The sequence below is a fragment of the Brachyhypopomus gauderio genome, unplaced genomic scaffold, assembly GCF_052324685.1.
Source record: "Brachyhypopomus gauderio isolate BG-103 unplaced genomic scaffold, BGAUD_0.2 sc72, whole genome shotgun sequence".
In the NCBI taxonomy this organism is placed as follows: domain Eukaryota; kingdom Metazoa; phylum Chordata; class Actinopteri; order Gymnotiformes; family Hypopomidae; genus Brachyhypopomus; species Brachyhypopomus gauderio.
Window position 1 is genome coordinate 409,667 of NW_027506893.1, and position 13,775 is coordinate 423,441.

Below are 13,775 nucleotides of genomic sequence, written 5' to 3' on the forward strand. Positions count from 1 at the left end.
TTGAGCACATATAGTTTGCACGTACAGTAACGTAACTTGATTGCTCTGACTCAAGAACAAGGGTGAAAGAACAGGTACAGGTGGGGAGTTGGTGATGGATTAGTTTAGTCCAGGGGTCGGCAACCTATGGCACGAGTGCCACCATTGCACCTAGAGTGCACCTAGTCCACCTGGACCAGCATCAGTAAAAAAAAATTTTTAAATCTCAGACGGAGAGCACGATCCTCCAATTGAAATCGCTCCTCAACGCTCTGCACTCAGCTCCCGCCACAGACCCATGTTTAAATTTGTTTAAATAACCTTAAGACCGCACGGCGCTGCGTGTGACATAAGCCGCGTCAAGGCTGGATTATTTATTATGAATTATACTTTTGTATACTTTGACCGTAGCGCGCGACTCCGCACACATCGCGCGAACCTGCGCGAGCGGCGGGGGCGTTTATACTTGGCGCCCCCGTCGAGTATATTTTTTGTCAATTTGTGAATTTGTGTCAATTTACACCTCCCCTCCGCTAACAATTTACACTTGCCACACTACCACCTCCCCCCCTCCCCCCAAACAATTTAAACTCCCCCCCCCTCCCAATTTTATATGTTGATAGCGGCACACTCATTGACTAGACATGTTAAAGCACTCCATGTCTCAAAGGTTGCTGACCCCTGGTTTAGACCATAATAATATTCTTATCCACAAGACAAAATTCAGTGACTTGAGTCACTCAGTCTCACACTTGACTACAGGAACAATAACAGAAATTTTCTGAAGACTTGAGATGATGTTTGACTAGAAAATCCCACATCCCAGTCAAACCATGTAGAGTTCAAGTCAGGTCATGATAATATAGACAACACGGCTCTAGAAATATAATCTAGAATCTTGCTCTAGAATTCTGCTTTAGAAGAATTCGTCTCCTGCCTGTTTCAATTTCTCCTCACATTTGCAGACTGGTTATGTCATGTGTTCCTGTCTCCCGCCTTGTCAGTCTTGACTTTTGTTTTGTTCCCTGTGTTTGCGTGTCTTTTATTTTGACATTTCCTAGTTGTCTCTGGTTTCACACCCCTGCCATGTTCTCTGCCCCTCGTTATCACTTTCAGGTGTGTCTTGTTGTGTCCCTTGTTTAGTTGATGTATTTAAGTCCTGTGTTTGGTCTCTGTGGTTGTGGGTTATTGTAACTTGTGAGTTGAATGTTGTTAAGCTGTATAGTGTAATTAGTGAGTATTCGGTTTGTCTTTATGACTTTTGTGTTAGTTTTATTTGTTATCTTTGGTCTTTGTATGAGTTGTGTTGTTTTTGTGTTAGGCATTTACATTAAACCTCTTGAAAGCTGCATATGCGTCCCACTGGCTAAGCCAGGTATGTTACAGAATAACCCACCGTCACAATGGACGCAGCAGCTACAGGAGTGAGACCTGTGCCTAGCCTACCCTCTCCCAAGGATGTAGAGGACTACGTGGCACAGTTGGACTGTTTGCAATCATGTCTCGCCTTGGACACTACAGGTAGACCGATAGCGCTGCCCTCACTGACTCACTGCCCAGACGTATTCGACGGTAAGGAGGATTCAGCCGATGGCTTTGTGTTGCAGTGCAGGGCCTATTTCCAGTTCTTAACGTGCCCTCAGCTGCCAGACATGGTCCTCGTTCTGTTCATGAGGACGAGACTAGCGGGTAAGGCACTGGAGTGGGCGAACATTGTCCTTACCCACAGGTCTGAGGTAGCCTGGACGGTGGAAGGCTTTTTTGGGTTATTACAGGCAAGGTTTTCCGGTGATGCCCCCCGGCCTTACAGCATGTCGGAGATTGACTGCAAGAGTGCACCCCTTCCTGGAGGAGTCTACACCACCATTGCGGCGGACCAAAGACTTTTTTGGGGGGGCGCTGGGAGCCTGTGCGTCAGGTCTTCACGTCTCCTCAGTCCAACCCCACCGACGATGAGGGGAGGATGAGGGGACTGAGGAGTGGCGCAGGGGCAAACCTGTGTTCCCCAGACCCGCAGCCTGTGACGCCTCTTCCAGACCCACAGCCGGCCACGGCGCCTCCAGACCCGCAGCCGGAGGCCAAGGAGAGGCCTGCACCCGCGCCGGAGGCCCGGGAGAGACCTGCACCCTCGCCACCTGTTCCCGCGACCCGGAAGGGGTCACTGCCGCCTGTTCCCGCGACCCGGAAGGGGTCACTGCCGCCTGTTCCCGCGACCCGGATGGGGTCACTGCCGCCTGTTCCCGCGACCCGGATGGGGTCACTGCCGCCTGTTCCCGCGACCTGGATGGGGTCACCGCCGCCTGTTGTTCCCGGGGCCCGCCTGGGGCCTGCCGACGTTCCCGGGGCCCGCCTGGGGGCTACTTCTGTTTCTTGTGCCCTCTCAGGGCCCACAGTGACTGTTCCGCCCGTCTGTGGGCCCGATGTGGACGTTATTTTTGCTCCCCCTAGTTTTGGTTCCCCTTCTGTGCCTGTGTTCCCATTTTTGCCCTGTTCTGTGCCTAATTTTGTTCTGTTCCCTGTCTCTGTGCGTGAAGCTGTCGTTGTTCATGTGCCCGTGCCCGTTTCTGTCTCTGGTGTTGTTGTTTCTGTCCCTGTGCCCGTGTCTGTTCCTAGAGTTGTCACCCATTTCGTTCCTGTCCATGTTTCTGTGATCTGGAGTATTTTTGCCTCTGTCTCTGCCTCGTTCCCTGTTCCCCGTTCTGATCCTCCTTCCCCGGTGTCTGTTGCACGTCCTAGCCCTGTCCAGTCTCCCGAGGTCCCGTTTGCCTGTCCCCCTCAGCCTGTTTCTGCTCCTGTGTTTGTGTCCCCTGGCCCTTTGTCCTCTGTGCCTTCTTTTACCCCTAGGTCCTCTGTTTCTGGTGTGTTCTCCTCAGTGCCTTCGCCCCTGTTCCCTGCGTGTCTGTCGTCTCCTGCTCTCGGTTTGGTTCCTCCTGTCTGTGCTTGATGTTGGGTTTTTTTTTGGTTTGGTTTCCATTGCGCACCTTGGAGCGGCGCGCCTTGGAGGGGGGTTCTGTCATGTGTTCCTGTCTCCCCCCTTGTCAGTCTTGACTTTTGTTTTGTTCTCTATGTTTGCGTGTCTTTTATTTTGACATTTCCTAGTTGTCTCTGGTTTCACACCCCTGCCGTGTTCTCTGCCCCTCGTTATCACTTTCAGGTGTGTCTTGTTGTGTCCCTTGTTTAGTTGATGTATTTAAGTCCTGTGTTTGGTCTCTGTGGTTGTGGGTTATTGTAACTTGAGTTGAATGTTGTTAAGCTGTATAGTGTAATTAGTGAGTATTCGGTTTGTCTTTATGACTTTTGTGTTAGTTTTATTTGTTATCTTTGGTCTTTGTATGAGTTGTGTTGTTTTTGTGTTAGGCATTTACATTAAACCTCTTGAAAGCTGCATATGCGTCCCACTGGCTAAGCCAGGTATGTTACAGGTTAAATGGATAGAAGAGAAAATGTCAGATGACCCGTTCCTGAACGCTGAGCTGCTGAAAGACAACCCATGGGTGGAGTCAGGGAAATGCATCATGCTCTAGTAGCAGCCCAAACACCATCACCATGACTACAACAGTGGCTCCACTTTTGTGATCGATGTCAGTCTTAGCTAGCATGGTCAGTGCTATGTAATTTATTTTAAATTTAGATGTGCCTAATATTTAATGATTTACTTTTTGTCATTTACTTGAATCCTGTAGTAAATGTTTGATGTTAAAAACTCCACTGTAAGCAATGGCTTTTCTATGCAGTTCAGTCTGTACAAAAAACAGGCAGAAATAAAGAAAAAAAAACATTTAACAACATTTATTCACAGAGTTTGCTGGAGACTTTGAATAGCAATACAGGTTACTGAACACAATTATGGTTTTACAGCCATTCATCAAAGTGTCAACACGGCCATGTAGTATTTCTGTCCGCCTCTCTCCTCACAAGGGTTCTTAGAGAGACAGAGTGTTTACAGGAGTTACCTAATGTACACATTTCTACGCACTGCGTTGGACACGGCCTCGTTGAACCTAAACCACACATCACTGTTTCCTACTGCTTTACCAATCTGCAAAGTCCCACACAGTTTGCCATCTTCACCTAGAGACACCAGAGAAAGAGCATGTGGGCTGAACACTGCCAAAACAAACCTGTATGATAGAGCAGTCTAACCTCTCAAAGAAGAGGTAACTAAAACTGAACCATGGTAACACCTGTATGATAGAGCAGAGAGCAGTCAGGCCCTTCTAACCTCTCAAAAAAGAGGTGACTAAACTGGGCAGAAGATTATATATAATAAAACATCAACTTCTTTAAAAACTTTACATATTCTTGGTTAGTAGAAGTCAAATAATTCTATCTGAGTGAAACTAATCTGCTCCTTTCTGGTGGTATTTTGTAATGTAAAGCTGTTAGCGAAATGACAGGAAATCTGACCAATGGTATTTATGATTTTCACTATGGGGGCTGGCCTATAGTAGCTTGGCCCTGTGATTTGCCAGATAACCTCAAATGGACCTCAGGTGAGATCACAGCATAACTAGCTGGAAAGCTTGGTATGTGCAGAAGGGGTTTATCACTCATACAGAACTGTATGACACCTCTCCTCATAGAGACATTTTTATTTGTATAATCCCTCATCCTTTCTTTTGAAAAACAGGACATTTGCAGTACTTTAATTTAGAATGTGTTTTGTATAAATGTAGTCAGACACTCCCCCCCCACCAATGTCAGTGGATTGTGTTGGAGCTTCAGCAAGAAGTTTGAACAGTGTTCATTAATTACTGGTGAAGCAAGAACATGACCAAGAAGGACAGAAAAGAAGAAGGAGAAAAAGGAGAAGAAGAAGGAGAAGAGTGCTAAGTGACCTTTTACTGAGGTCCCCGCAGGTTTCTCTCTTGGTACTATGGCACGTCCGAAGAAATCCAGTTCGGGCTGTAAAATCGTGGGGGGGGGGGGGGGGAGTATCAATCAATCAATCAAAGTTTATTTGTATAGCGCTTTTCACAACACGTCACAAAGCGCTTCAGGCGTATATTGAAGTACATCAATATACTCCTGAAACAACCTTGAGTTGACGTGTTTAATGCTGATACTCCATCAACTCCATTAGTCTCAAGTTATAATTTAAGAGTGCAAAGCTCAAATGTATTTAGGGTAAATGGATGAGGGCAATAAATATAAATATTAGCCAGCAGTTCAAGAAAGGTTTATCCACTAAGCTTTGGCAGTGACAATTTTAAAAGACATCTGACCATTTAAAAATGAATCCATATAGAAATGTTTGTAACAGGTAGGGGTTAAGGCTGAACTATGAGATACTGATAAGGATGTTTTATTCAGGCAATATTAGGATTCAACAGGATTTAAGGTAGTATGATAAGATTTTAAGGCAGTATGGTGCAGTCTGGCCACCTTGCACTCCACAACAGCTTCTTTGACAATGTTCTCAAGCCGATGTTGGTGGTTCCTGACTGTTGGCTTCTTCATCTGTGGTCTCATCACCTGTTGTCCTGCCTCAACATTCTCTGACTGTGAAGTCTGAGGGAAAATAAGAAAAAATGAAAACCACAAATGAGCCACCATGAATATATGAGCATAAAAAAATAACATCGACATTTATAACATGGTAGACAACCATTTTCCCTAACCTGAAAAATACTATGTGTAACGTATTGAACAGGCAGAGAGGGATCCAAATGCGGAAGAACACCGCTTTTATTTAAATGAGACACTGGTACAAACACAGGCAGGTGAATCACGAGTACTAGGATCAGTAACGGCGTTCTCTTGGCGTGGTCAGGACGGTCCAGGGTCATACCGGGGGAGCAGAAGTCAGGGGGTACAGAGGGGTTAGGCAGGAGACAAGGTCGGGGACGTAAGCGAGGGTCAGGACACAGGAGAGCAGACAGGATATAGAAAGGCTTGGTACGCGGCATGAGTCGGCAATACTTCGCAACTGAGATGTGGTGGTGCAGTGCTTAAGTAAGGCTGAAGGGGGTGTGGTAATGAGGGGCAGGTGAGGTTGATTAAGACAGATCAGGTGGCATTCCTTACAGTACCCCCCCTCAAAGGAGCGGCACCTGACGCTCTACGACGTGCTGGGGGGCGACCGCGGCGCCGGGGGGCAGGAAAGTTAGGATGTGTAGCGTGGAAGTCCGCGATCATCGTGGGGCAGAGGACATCTCTCGCCGGAATCCAGGCCCGTTCCTCGGGGCCATATCCCTCCCAATCCACTAAATATTGTAGACCACCTCGCCGGCGCCGGGACTCCAAAAGCTCCCGGACGATGTACGCTGGACGACCGTCGATCTCCAGAGGGTCCGGAGGTTTATCACACACAGGGGGCACGGTGAATGGGCTGTAGTGAACCGGTTTCAGGAGAGAGACGTGGAAAACAGGGTTCAGACGGTAATGCGACGGCAAAAGAAGCTTGTAGGTAACGGCATTAACTCTGCTGAGCACTTTAAATGGACCGATATACCGTGGACTGAGTTTTTTACATCGTTGCTTCAAGTTCAGGTTCTGTGTCGACAGCCATACTCTCTGTCCCGGGTGGTAAATCAGTGCGGGGAGACGACGACGGTTTGCGTTGAGCCGGCGCGTGTGTAGGGCACGCCGCAAGTGTACATGCGCTAGCTCCCATGTACGGGCACTGTGTTTAAACCATTCGTCCAGGGCGGGGACATCAGCCGGTGTCTTGTCCCACGGGAAAAACGCAGGTTGGTAACCGTATACACATTGAAAGGGTGTGAGTTTGGTCGCGGTGTGTATAATGGAATTCCGGGCGTACTCTGCCCATGGGAGGTATTTATGCCAGTCGTGTTGAGAAACGCAGTACTGTCGGAGAAACCTCCCTAACTCCTGATTGTAACGCTCAACCTCTCCGTTAGACTGGGGGTGGTGGCCTGAAGTCAGACTAACAGTAATGCCAAGGAGTTTGCAGAACTGCTTCCAGACTCGAGACGTAAACTGTGTCCCTCTATCTGAGACGATATCCTCGGGTAAACCATAAATACGGAATACGTAATGGAAGAGGTTAAGAGCTGTATCCATGGCAGTGGGTAATTTGGGGCAAGGAATGAGATGGCACATTTTAGAGAATCGATCTACGATTACCGTAACAACAGTATTACCTCCCGATGTGGGCAAATCTGTCACAAAGTCAACCGCGAGGTACGTCCATGGCCGGTGAGGAACAGGTAAAGGAAGGAGTTCTCCTGCTTGAAGTGCACGGGGAGTACGGGTCTGAGCACAAACGGAACACGCCAGCACATAATCGCGGATGTCATCCTCCCAGGACGGCCACCAGTAACGCTGAGAGATCAGGTGTCGTGTGCGTGTAATACCTGGGTGGCCTGTGCCCGCCGTATCGTGTGCGAGTTGTAGGATGCGTCCCCGAAGGGATACGGGCACGTATTGTTTCCCCTCCGGACATTCCACCGGACTGGGTTCAGTGCGTAAAGCCTCGTCTAATTCCTCTTGTACTGCCCAGCGAATAGCTGCGAGGAAACAGGACTCTGGCAGAATACGTCCAGGTTCATGAGTGGCTTCGTCCTTTTCGTGGATCCGTGACAGGGCATCGGCTTTGACGTTCTTTGACCCGGGTCTGTATGAGACAGTGAAACGAAACCGGGAGAAAAACAGTGCCCACCTTGCTTGTCGCGGGTTTAGACGTCTGGCTGATTTCAGGTATTCAAGGTTCTTGTGATCAGTATAAACAATGAAGGGGTGCTCCGCTCCCTCTAACCAATGACGCCACTGTTCGAGCGCGAGTTTAATCGCCAGGAGTTCCCGGTCTCCCACGTCGTAGTTCATTTCCGCGGGGGTCAGCTTTTTGGAGAAGTAGGCGCAGGGGTATAGTTTCGGCGGGCTTCCCTGCCTTTGAGAGAGAACAGCGCCCACTCCGACCTCGGAGGCGTCGACTTCCACGATGAACTGGAGTTGGGGGTCAGGAAGGTGCAGAATGGGGGCTGACGTGAACGCCTTTTTGAGGAGAGAGAACGCCTGTTCCTCTTCAGCAGTCCAGGTGAATTTCCGATTCCTCCCTCCCTTTAAGAGATTCGTGAGAGGGGTAGCCAACTCACCAAATCCTCGGATGAAACGGCGACAGAAGTTAGCGAATCCCAGGAATCGCTGCAGCTCTTTCGTGGAACGAGGGGTCGGCCAGTTCAGGACAGCTTCTACTTTCTGCGCATCCATGGAGATCTGGCCAGGGGACAGCGTACATCCTAGAAACGTCACCGAGGAGCGATGGAATTCACATTTCTCCGCCTTCACGTAAAGATTATGCTCACGAAGGCGTTGCAAGACTGCAGAGACATGTCGGCTATGGTCAGAAGCAGACGGGGAATAAATCAGGATGTCGTCTATATAAACGAACACGAAGTCATCGATCAGGTCACGGAAGATGTCGTCCATAAACGCTTGGAACACTGCGGGGCTGTTAGTTAGTCCATACGGCATTACTAAGTACTCGTAGTGCCCTCTGGCGGTAACAAAGGCTGTCTTCCACTCATCGCCCTCTCGAATACGGATCAAGTTGTAAGCGCTGCGTAAGTCCAGCTTGGTGAATATATTCGCCCCCATCAGACGCTCTTGGGAGGCTGTGATAAAGGGGAGAGGGTAAGCATTCCTCGTCGTTACGGCGTTCAAGGCACGATAGTCAATACAAGGTCGTAATCCCCCATCCTTCTTTTCGATGAAAAAGAAACCAGCAGCAACCGGGGAGGTGGATGGTCGAATAAACCCCTTCTGCAGAGCCTCGGTGATGTAGGACTCCATCGCCTGATCTTCAGGGCGTGATAGAGGGTAAGGTTTCGTCTTACGAGGTAAGGGGGCTCCAGGCAGGAGGTCGATTGCGCAATCACAGGGACGATGAGGAGGCAGACGACAGGCACTGTCCTTGTCGAAGACGTCAACGAATGCGCGATACTGCTCGGGGATGACGTCAGAGAGAGGAGTGTCGGGGCTTTCCACCGAGGAGGACCTGAGTGGTAGGTGCATGCACTTACTAAGACAATTCTCATTCCAACGTACGAGTTCTCGCTTCTTCCAGGAGATTTCCGGGTCATGCATTGATAGCCACGGAAACCCGAGTATGACGGGATCTCGGGGCGTGGATATGAGGAAGAACTCTCTCATTTCACTATGGAACAGACCTACCCGCAACTCTACGGGGCAGGTACGTAGCGTAATCACGCCCTCTCCTATAGGCTGTCCATTCAGTGAATTCACTCTCACGGGGGGATCTATAGGTACAGTGGGAAGGTGTAGGTGGTAGGCGAGGTCCTGGTCTATGAAATCGCCCGCTGCACCCGAATCAACCAACGCAGACAGGTTAGTATTTATGCCGCCCCAAGATACTTGTACGGGTAAGCTAACTTGACTATACTTCAGTAACAAACGGCATGTTAGTGGGGACCTGCCCAGCTGCACGAACTCGTCTGACATTCGAAGACTCGGAGCACATACATTGGAAGGTGGTGCACCAGACGTAGCGACAGGAGCGTCAGTCTTACTGGAGTGGTAAGTCAGCAACAACTTGTCAACGTTAATCGACGCTTGGATAAACTCTGATAAAGTGAGGGCTTCACTACGACAGGCGAGTTCAACCTGGACGTCGTCTCGCAGACCACGGCGGAAAACCGTTTTCAAGGCAGACTCACTCCAACCGCTTCCTGCAGCTAGCGTACGAAACTCCCGAGCATAATCGGCAGCACTGCGTTGTCCTTGTTTGAGTTCGTAGAGCCGATCTCCCACATCACGTCCGTCCGCGGGATGATCGAAAACAGCCCGGAACACGGCGGTGAACTGACTCTCCGACTGGAGGGCAGGGTCCTGGCTTTCCCACAACGCTGTACCCCAGGCGCCTGCTACTCCCGTGAGGAACGACAGGATAAAGTGGACTCTGTGTAACTCGGCTTGGAACCGGGCTGGATGATACGTGAAGTATATGGAGCATTGCATGAGGAAATTCCGACAGCGATCAGGAGATCCATCGTAGCGTTCCGGTTCTGCTGCAGGAACACTCACGGAGGTGGGAGCAGAGGTCGTGACGAGGCGGACAGCCTCCTGAAGGGCAGCGATGTTAATTCCCTGACTCCGTATGATATCCGTGAGTTGGCGGACCGTTTCAGTGAGAGTCGCGATGGTTGCTTCTGCTGGATCCATTTGAAGGCGAAGTATTTCTGTAACGTATTGAACAGGCAGAGAGGGATCCAAATGCGGAAGAACACCGCTTTTATTTAAATGAGACACTGGTACAAACACAGGCAGGTGAATCACGAGTACTAGGATCAGTAACGGCGTTCTCTTGGCGTGGTCAGGACGGTCCAGGGTCATACCGGGGGAGCAGAAGTCAGGGGGTACAGAGGGGTTAGGCAGGAGACAAGGTCGGGGACGTAAGCGAGGGTCAGGACACAGGAGAGCAGACAGGATATAGAAAGGCTTGGTACGCGGCATGAGTCGGCAATACTTCGCAACTGAGATGTGGTGGTGCAGTGCTTAAGTAAGGCTGAAGGGGGTGTGGTAATGAGGGGCAGGTGAGGTTGATTAAGACAGATCAGGTGGCATTCCTTACACTATGCTTCTTTGACGTCATTAAGTGTGAATATGTTTTTGCTAATATTGTTTTCTTGTACACATCTATTAGCTTTTCCTGAAAGGTGAATAACACAGGACTTGAATGTCTACTGTGGGGTTCTGGAACGTGGGGTTCTGGAACATGGGGTCTGAAACGTGGGGTTCTGGAATGTTTGTCTTATAATATCCTTCAAAAGTGCTGATCAAGACAAAAAATACCATTATTCTCCCATAAAGCCCAAGAGAAAAGAGACTTCTCATGTTTCACCAGAGTTTCCACTGTGTAGTCGCATGTAGTGCTCTGTTTAAGATGCAGTTCTGATGAAAGACTGTCCCTACCCTTGAAGTGAGGATGGACGTGTTCTGGCAATTCTGCAACCCTTCAATGGTAAGCACAATAAAATTCAGAAACAGTTAGGTAAGATAAAGAAGCAAAATAGATTTATTAACAGTAAGTATGGATCAATCCAGAGTTCTCATTATACATACACTCAAGAGCACCTGCAAATGAGAGCTAATTCCCCACTCTGAGCTCTCATCATATATACTCTAATTCATAAGCACATAAGATGTCCACGAGGTGATTAAAGCATATGATTGGATGAACACAACATAAATCACACATGATTTGACAATCGTACATTGGCTTCCCCCCACACGCACCCTCCACGCTTCTTGTTGTCATGATGGTCTGAGAGCCGACGTGGTCACTTCCATGTTGAGACTAGGAGGTGATCTGGTGTCTCCAGCGAGGTCGGTTTAGGTACACCTCAGTCCCGGAACGGGCCGAGGATGTCCAGGGTAAACAATACAGTTTTCTAAGGCCTTACTAAGACATACGAGACACTGAACAGGTTCAGTGTCCCTTCTATATGGTTTTTTTTTTTTTTTGGCCCACCTCCACCCCCCCATCTTTGGAGGACAACTTTGTTTTTATGTACAGATTTAAATGGCAATTATAACAATTCTGTATAATATATAGTGTAGTGATAACAATATGCAAAGTGATAATTATTGGGGTTAGGTGGACCAAGAAAAGAGGGGGAGAGAAATAATAAAAAGGGAAAAGACAGAGGTAGGAGAAGAAAGGAGAAGAAAAAGAAAAGAAGAAAAAAAAAATAATAATAAAATAATAATAATAATAATATTAATCAAATAAAACACGCAACCAGCTCAAATGACCACTGCAAAGAAGTACAGAAAGTAAACCAAATACATATAGTACAGATGAGTGCGATGTATGGGTGTGTGTGAGTGTGTGTTTATGTGCAACCTAGAAGTGCAACATAGGATAGATGTATGGAATGTACTTACCAGCAAGGGTGGGTAGCTGCGACAACATTCCCCCAGAGGCCAGAGGCGGGTGGAGAGAGACCCGGGAATCCCACCCGCCCACGGCCCCCCACAGAGCGGTGGAGTACCAGAGCCGCACTTCCCAGAAACCCTCACCCGCCCGCCCCCGCAGGCGGGAGAGAGAGACCCCGGACAGCGCCCCGCCAGTCAAGGAGCGCAGGTCCAGGGGAACCAGAGGGAACAGAGCGCCCCCCCCCCCCCCCAGGGGCCAGCGGCAAAACCACGGCGCCACGCGCCCGGAAAGCCACCCACCACCCGGCAGGGTCTATATGGTTAACACATTTATAAATCACATCTCTAAGTCTGTGTCTAATATGATTAATATGAAAAACAGTTACTAAGCAAACAGGATAAACTGAGAACATCATAATTTCCACCACAGACATCTATAAGTGCATAAAGCAAACAAAAGAAAACATTGTCCTGACACTACAGGGTTCATTAAAGGGGACGTCCCACATCCCTGTGATGAACATCTGCCAATGTCTCCTCTCTGCTCTGAGGAGGGTGTGTGTGTTTACTCACGGTTCTAGTACGTAGGTGTACTGTACTCACGGTTCTAGTACGTAGGTGTACTGTACTCACGGTTCTAGTACGTAGGTGTACATGTACTCACGGTTCTAGTACGTAGGTGTACATGTACTCACGGTTCTAGTACGTAGGTGTACTGTACTCACGGTTCTAGTACGTAGGTGTACTGTACTCACGGTTCTAGTACGTAGGTGTACATGTACTCACGGTTCTAGTACGTAGGTGTACATGTAGTCACGGTTCTAGTACGTAGGTGTACTGTACTCGCGGTTCTAGTACGTAGGTGTACTGTACTCACGGTTCTATCACGTAGGTGTACATGTACTCACGGTTCTAGTACGTAGGTGTACTGTACTCACGGTTCTAGTACGTAGGTGTACTGTACTCACGGTTCTAGTACGTAGGTGTACTGGCCCTCAGGGCTGCGGTCCTGGCGGTAGGTCAGGTTATAGTTCAGCATGGTGTCAATCAGCTCACAAAGCTGCTGCTTCTCTCTGGTGCTGTACAGCTGAGGGTTAACCTGCAAGGACAGACGGACAGACAGACAGACCCACAGGCAATGCCCACCTGTTACAAAACGTACATCTTACAATGGCCAACACAGTAATAAGAAACATTTCCACATGAGAATTTCAACAGTGGTTGCCTAGAAAAATTGGACGCCACGCACCCACCCACCCACACACACACACACACACACACACACACACACACACACACACACACACGCACACACACACATAGAAACATACACACACACACACCCACTCACCAACACACCCACACACACACACACACTCACCAACACACCCACACACACACACACACACCCACACACACACACACACACCCACACACACACACACATCAACACACCCACCCACACACAAACTCACCAACACACCCACTCACCCACCTACACACACACCCACACACACACACCCACCCACACACACACACACCCACTCACCCACCTACACACACACCCACTCACACACACACATAGACACACACACACCCACCTACACACCCACCTACACACCCACTCACCAACACACCCACACACACACACACACACACACCCACTCACACGCACACATAGACACACACACACCCACCTACACACCCACTCACCAACACACCCACTCACCCACACACACAGACACACACACACCCACCTACACACCCACCCACCCACACACCCACTCACCAACACACCCACCCACCCACACACACACACACCCTCCCACCCATAAACACACACACACCCACCTACAAACCCACACACCCACTCACCAACACACCCACCCACCCACACACACAGACACACACACCCACTCACCCACCCACATACATAG

General features: G+C 49.1%; 1 protein-coding gene across 1 annotated transcript in view; it reads right to left on the minus strand.

The window, feature by feature from the left end:
• Nucleotides 1-13,034, minus strand: part of LOC143491190 (chromosome transmission fidelity protein 18 homolog) — a 293,927-nt gene extending 280,893 nt beyond the window's left edge. Inside the window, exons 1-2 of the mRNA XM_076989983.1 lie at nucleotides 13,008-13,034; nucleotides 12,807-12,937 (exon numbers count right to left, since the gene is read on the minus strand). Coding sequence (XP_076846098.1) covers nucleotides 12,807-12,937; nucleotides 13,008-13,034 — 158 coding nt within the window. The remainder of the gene's footprint in view (nucleotides 1-12,806; nucleotides 12,938-13,007) is intronic.
• Nucleotides 13,035-13,775: the final 741 nt, after the last annotated feature.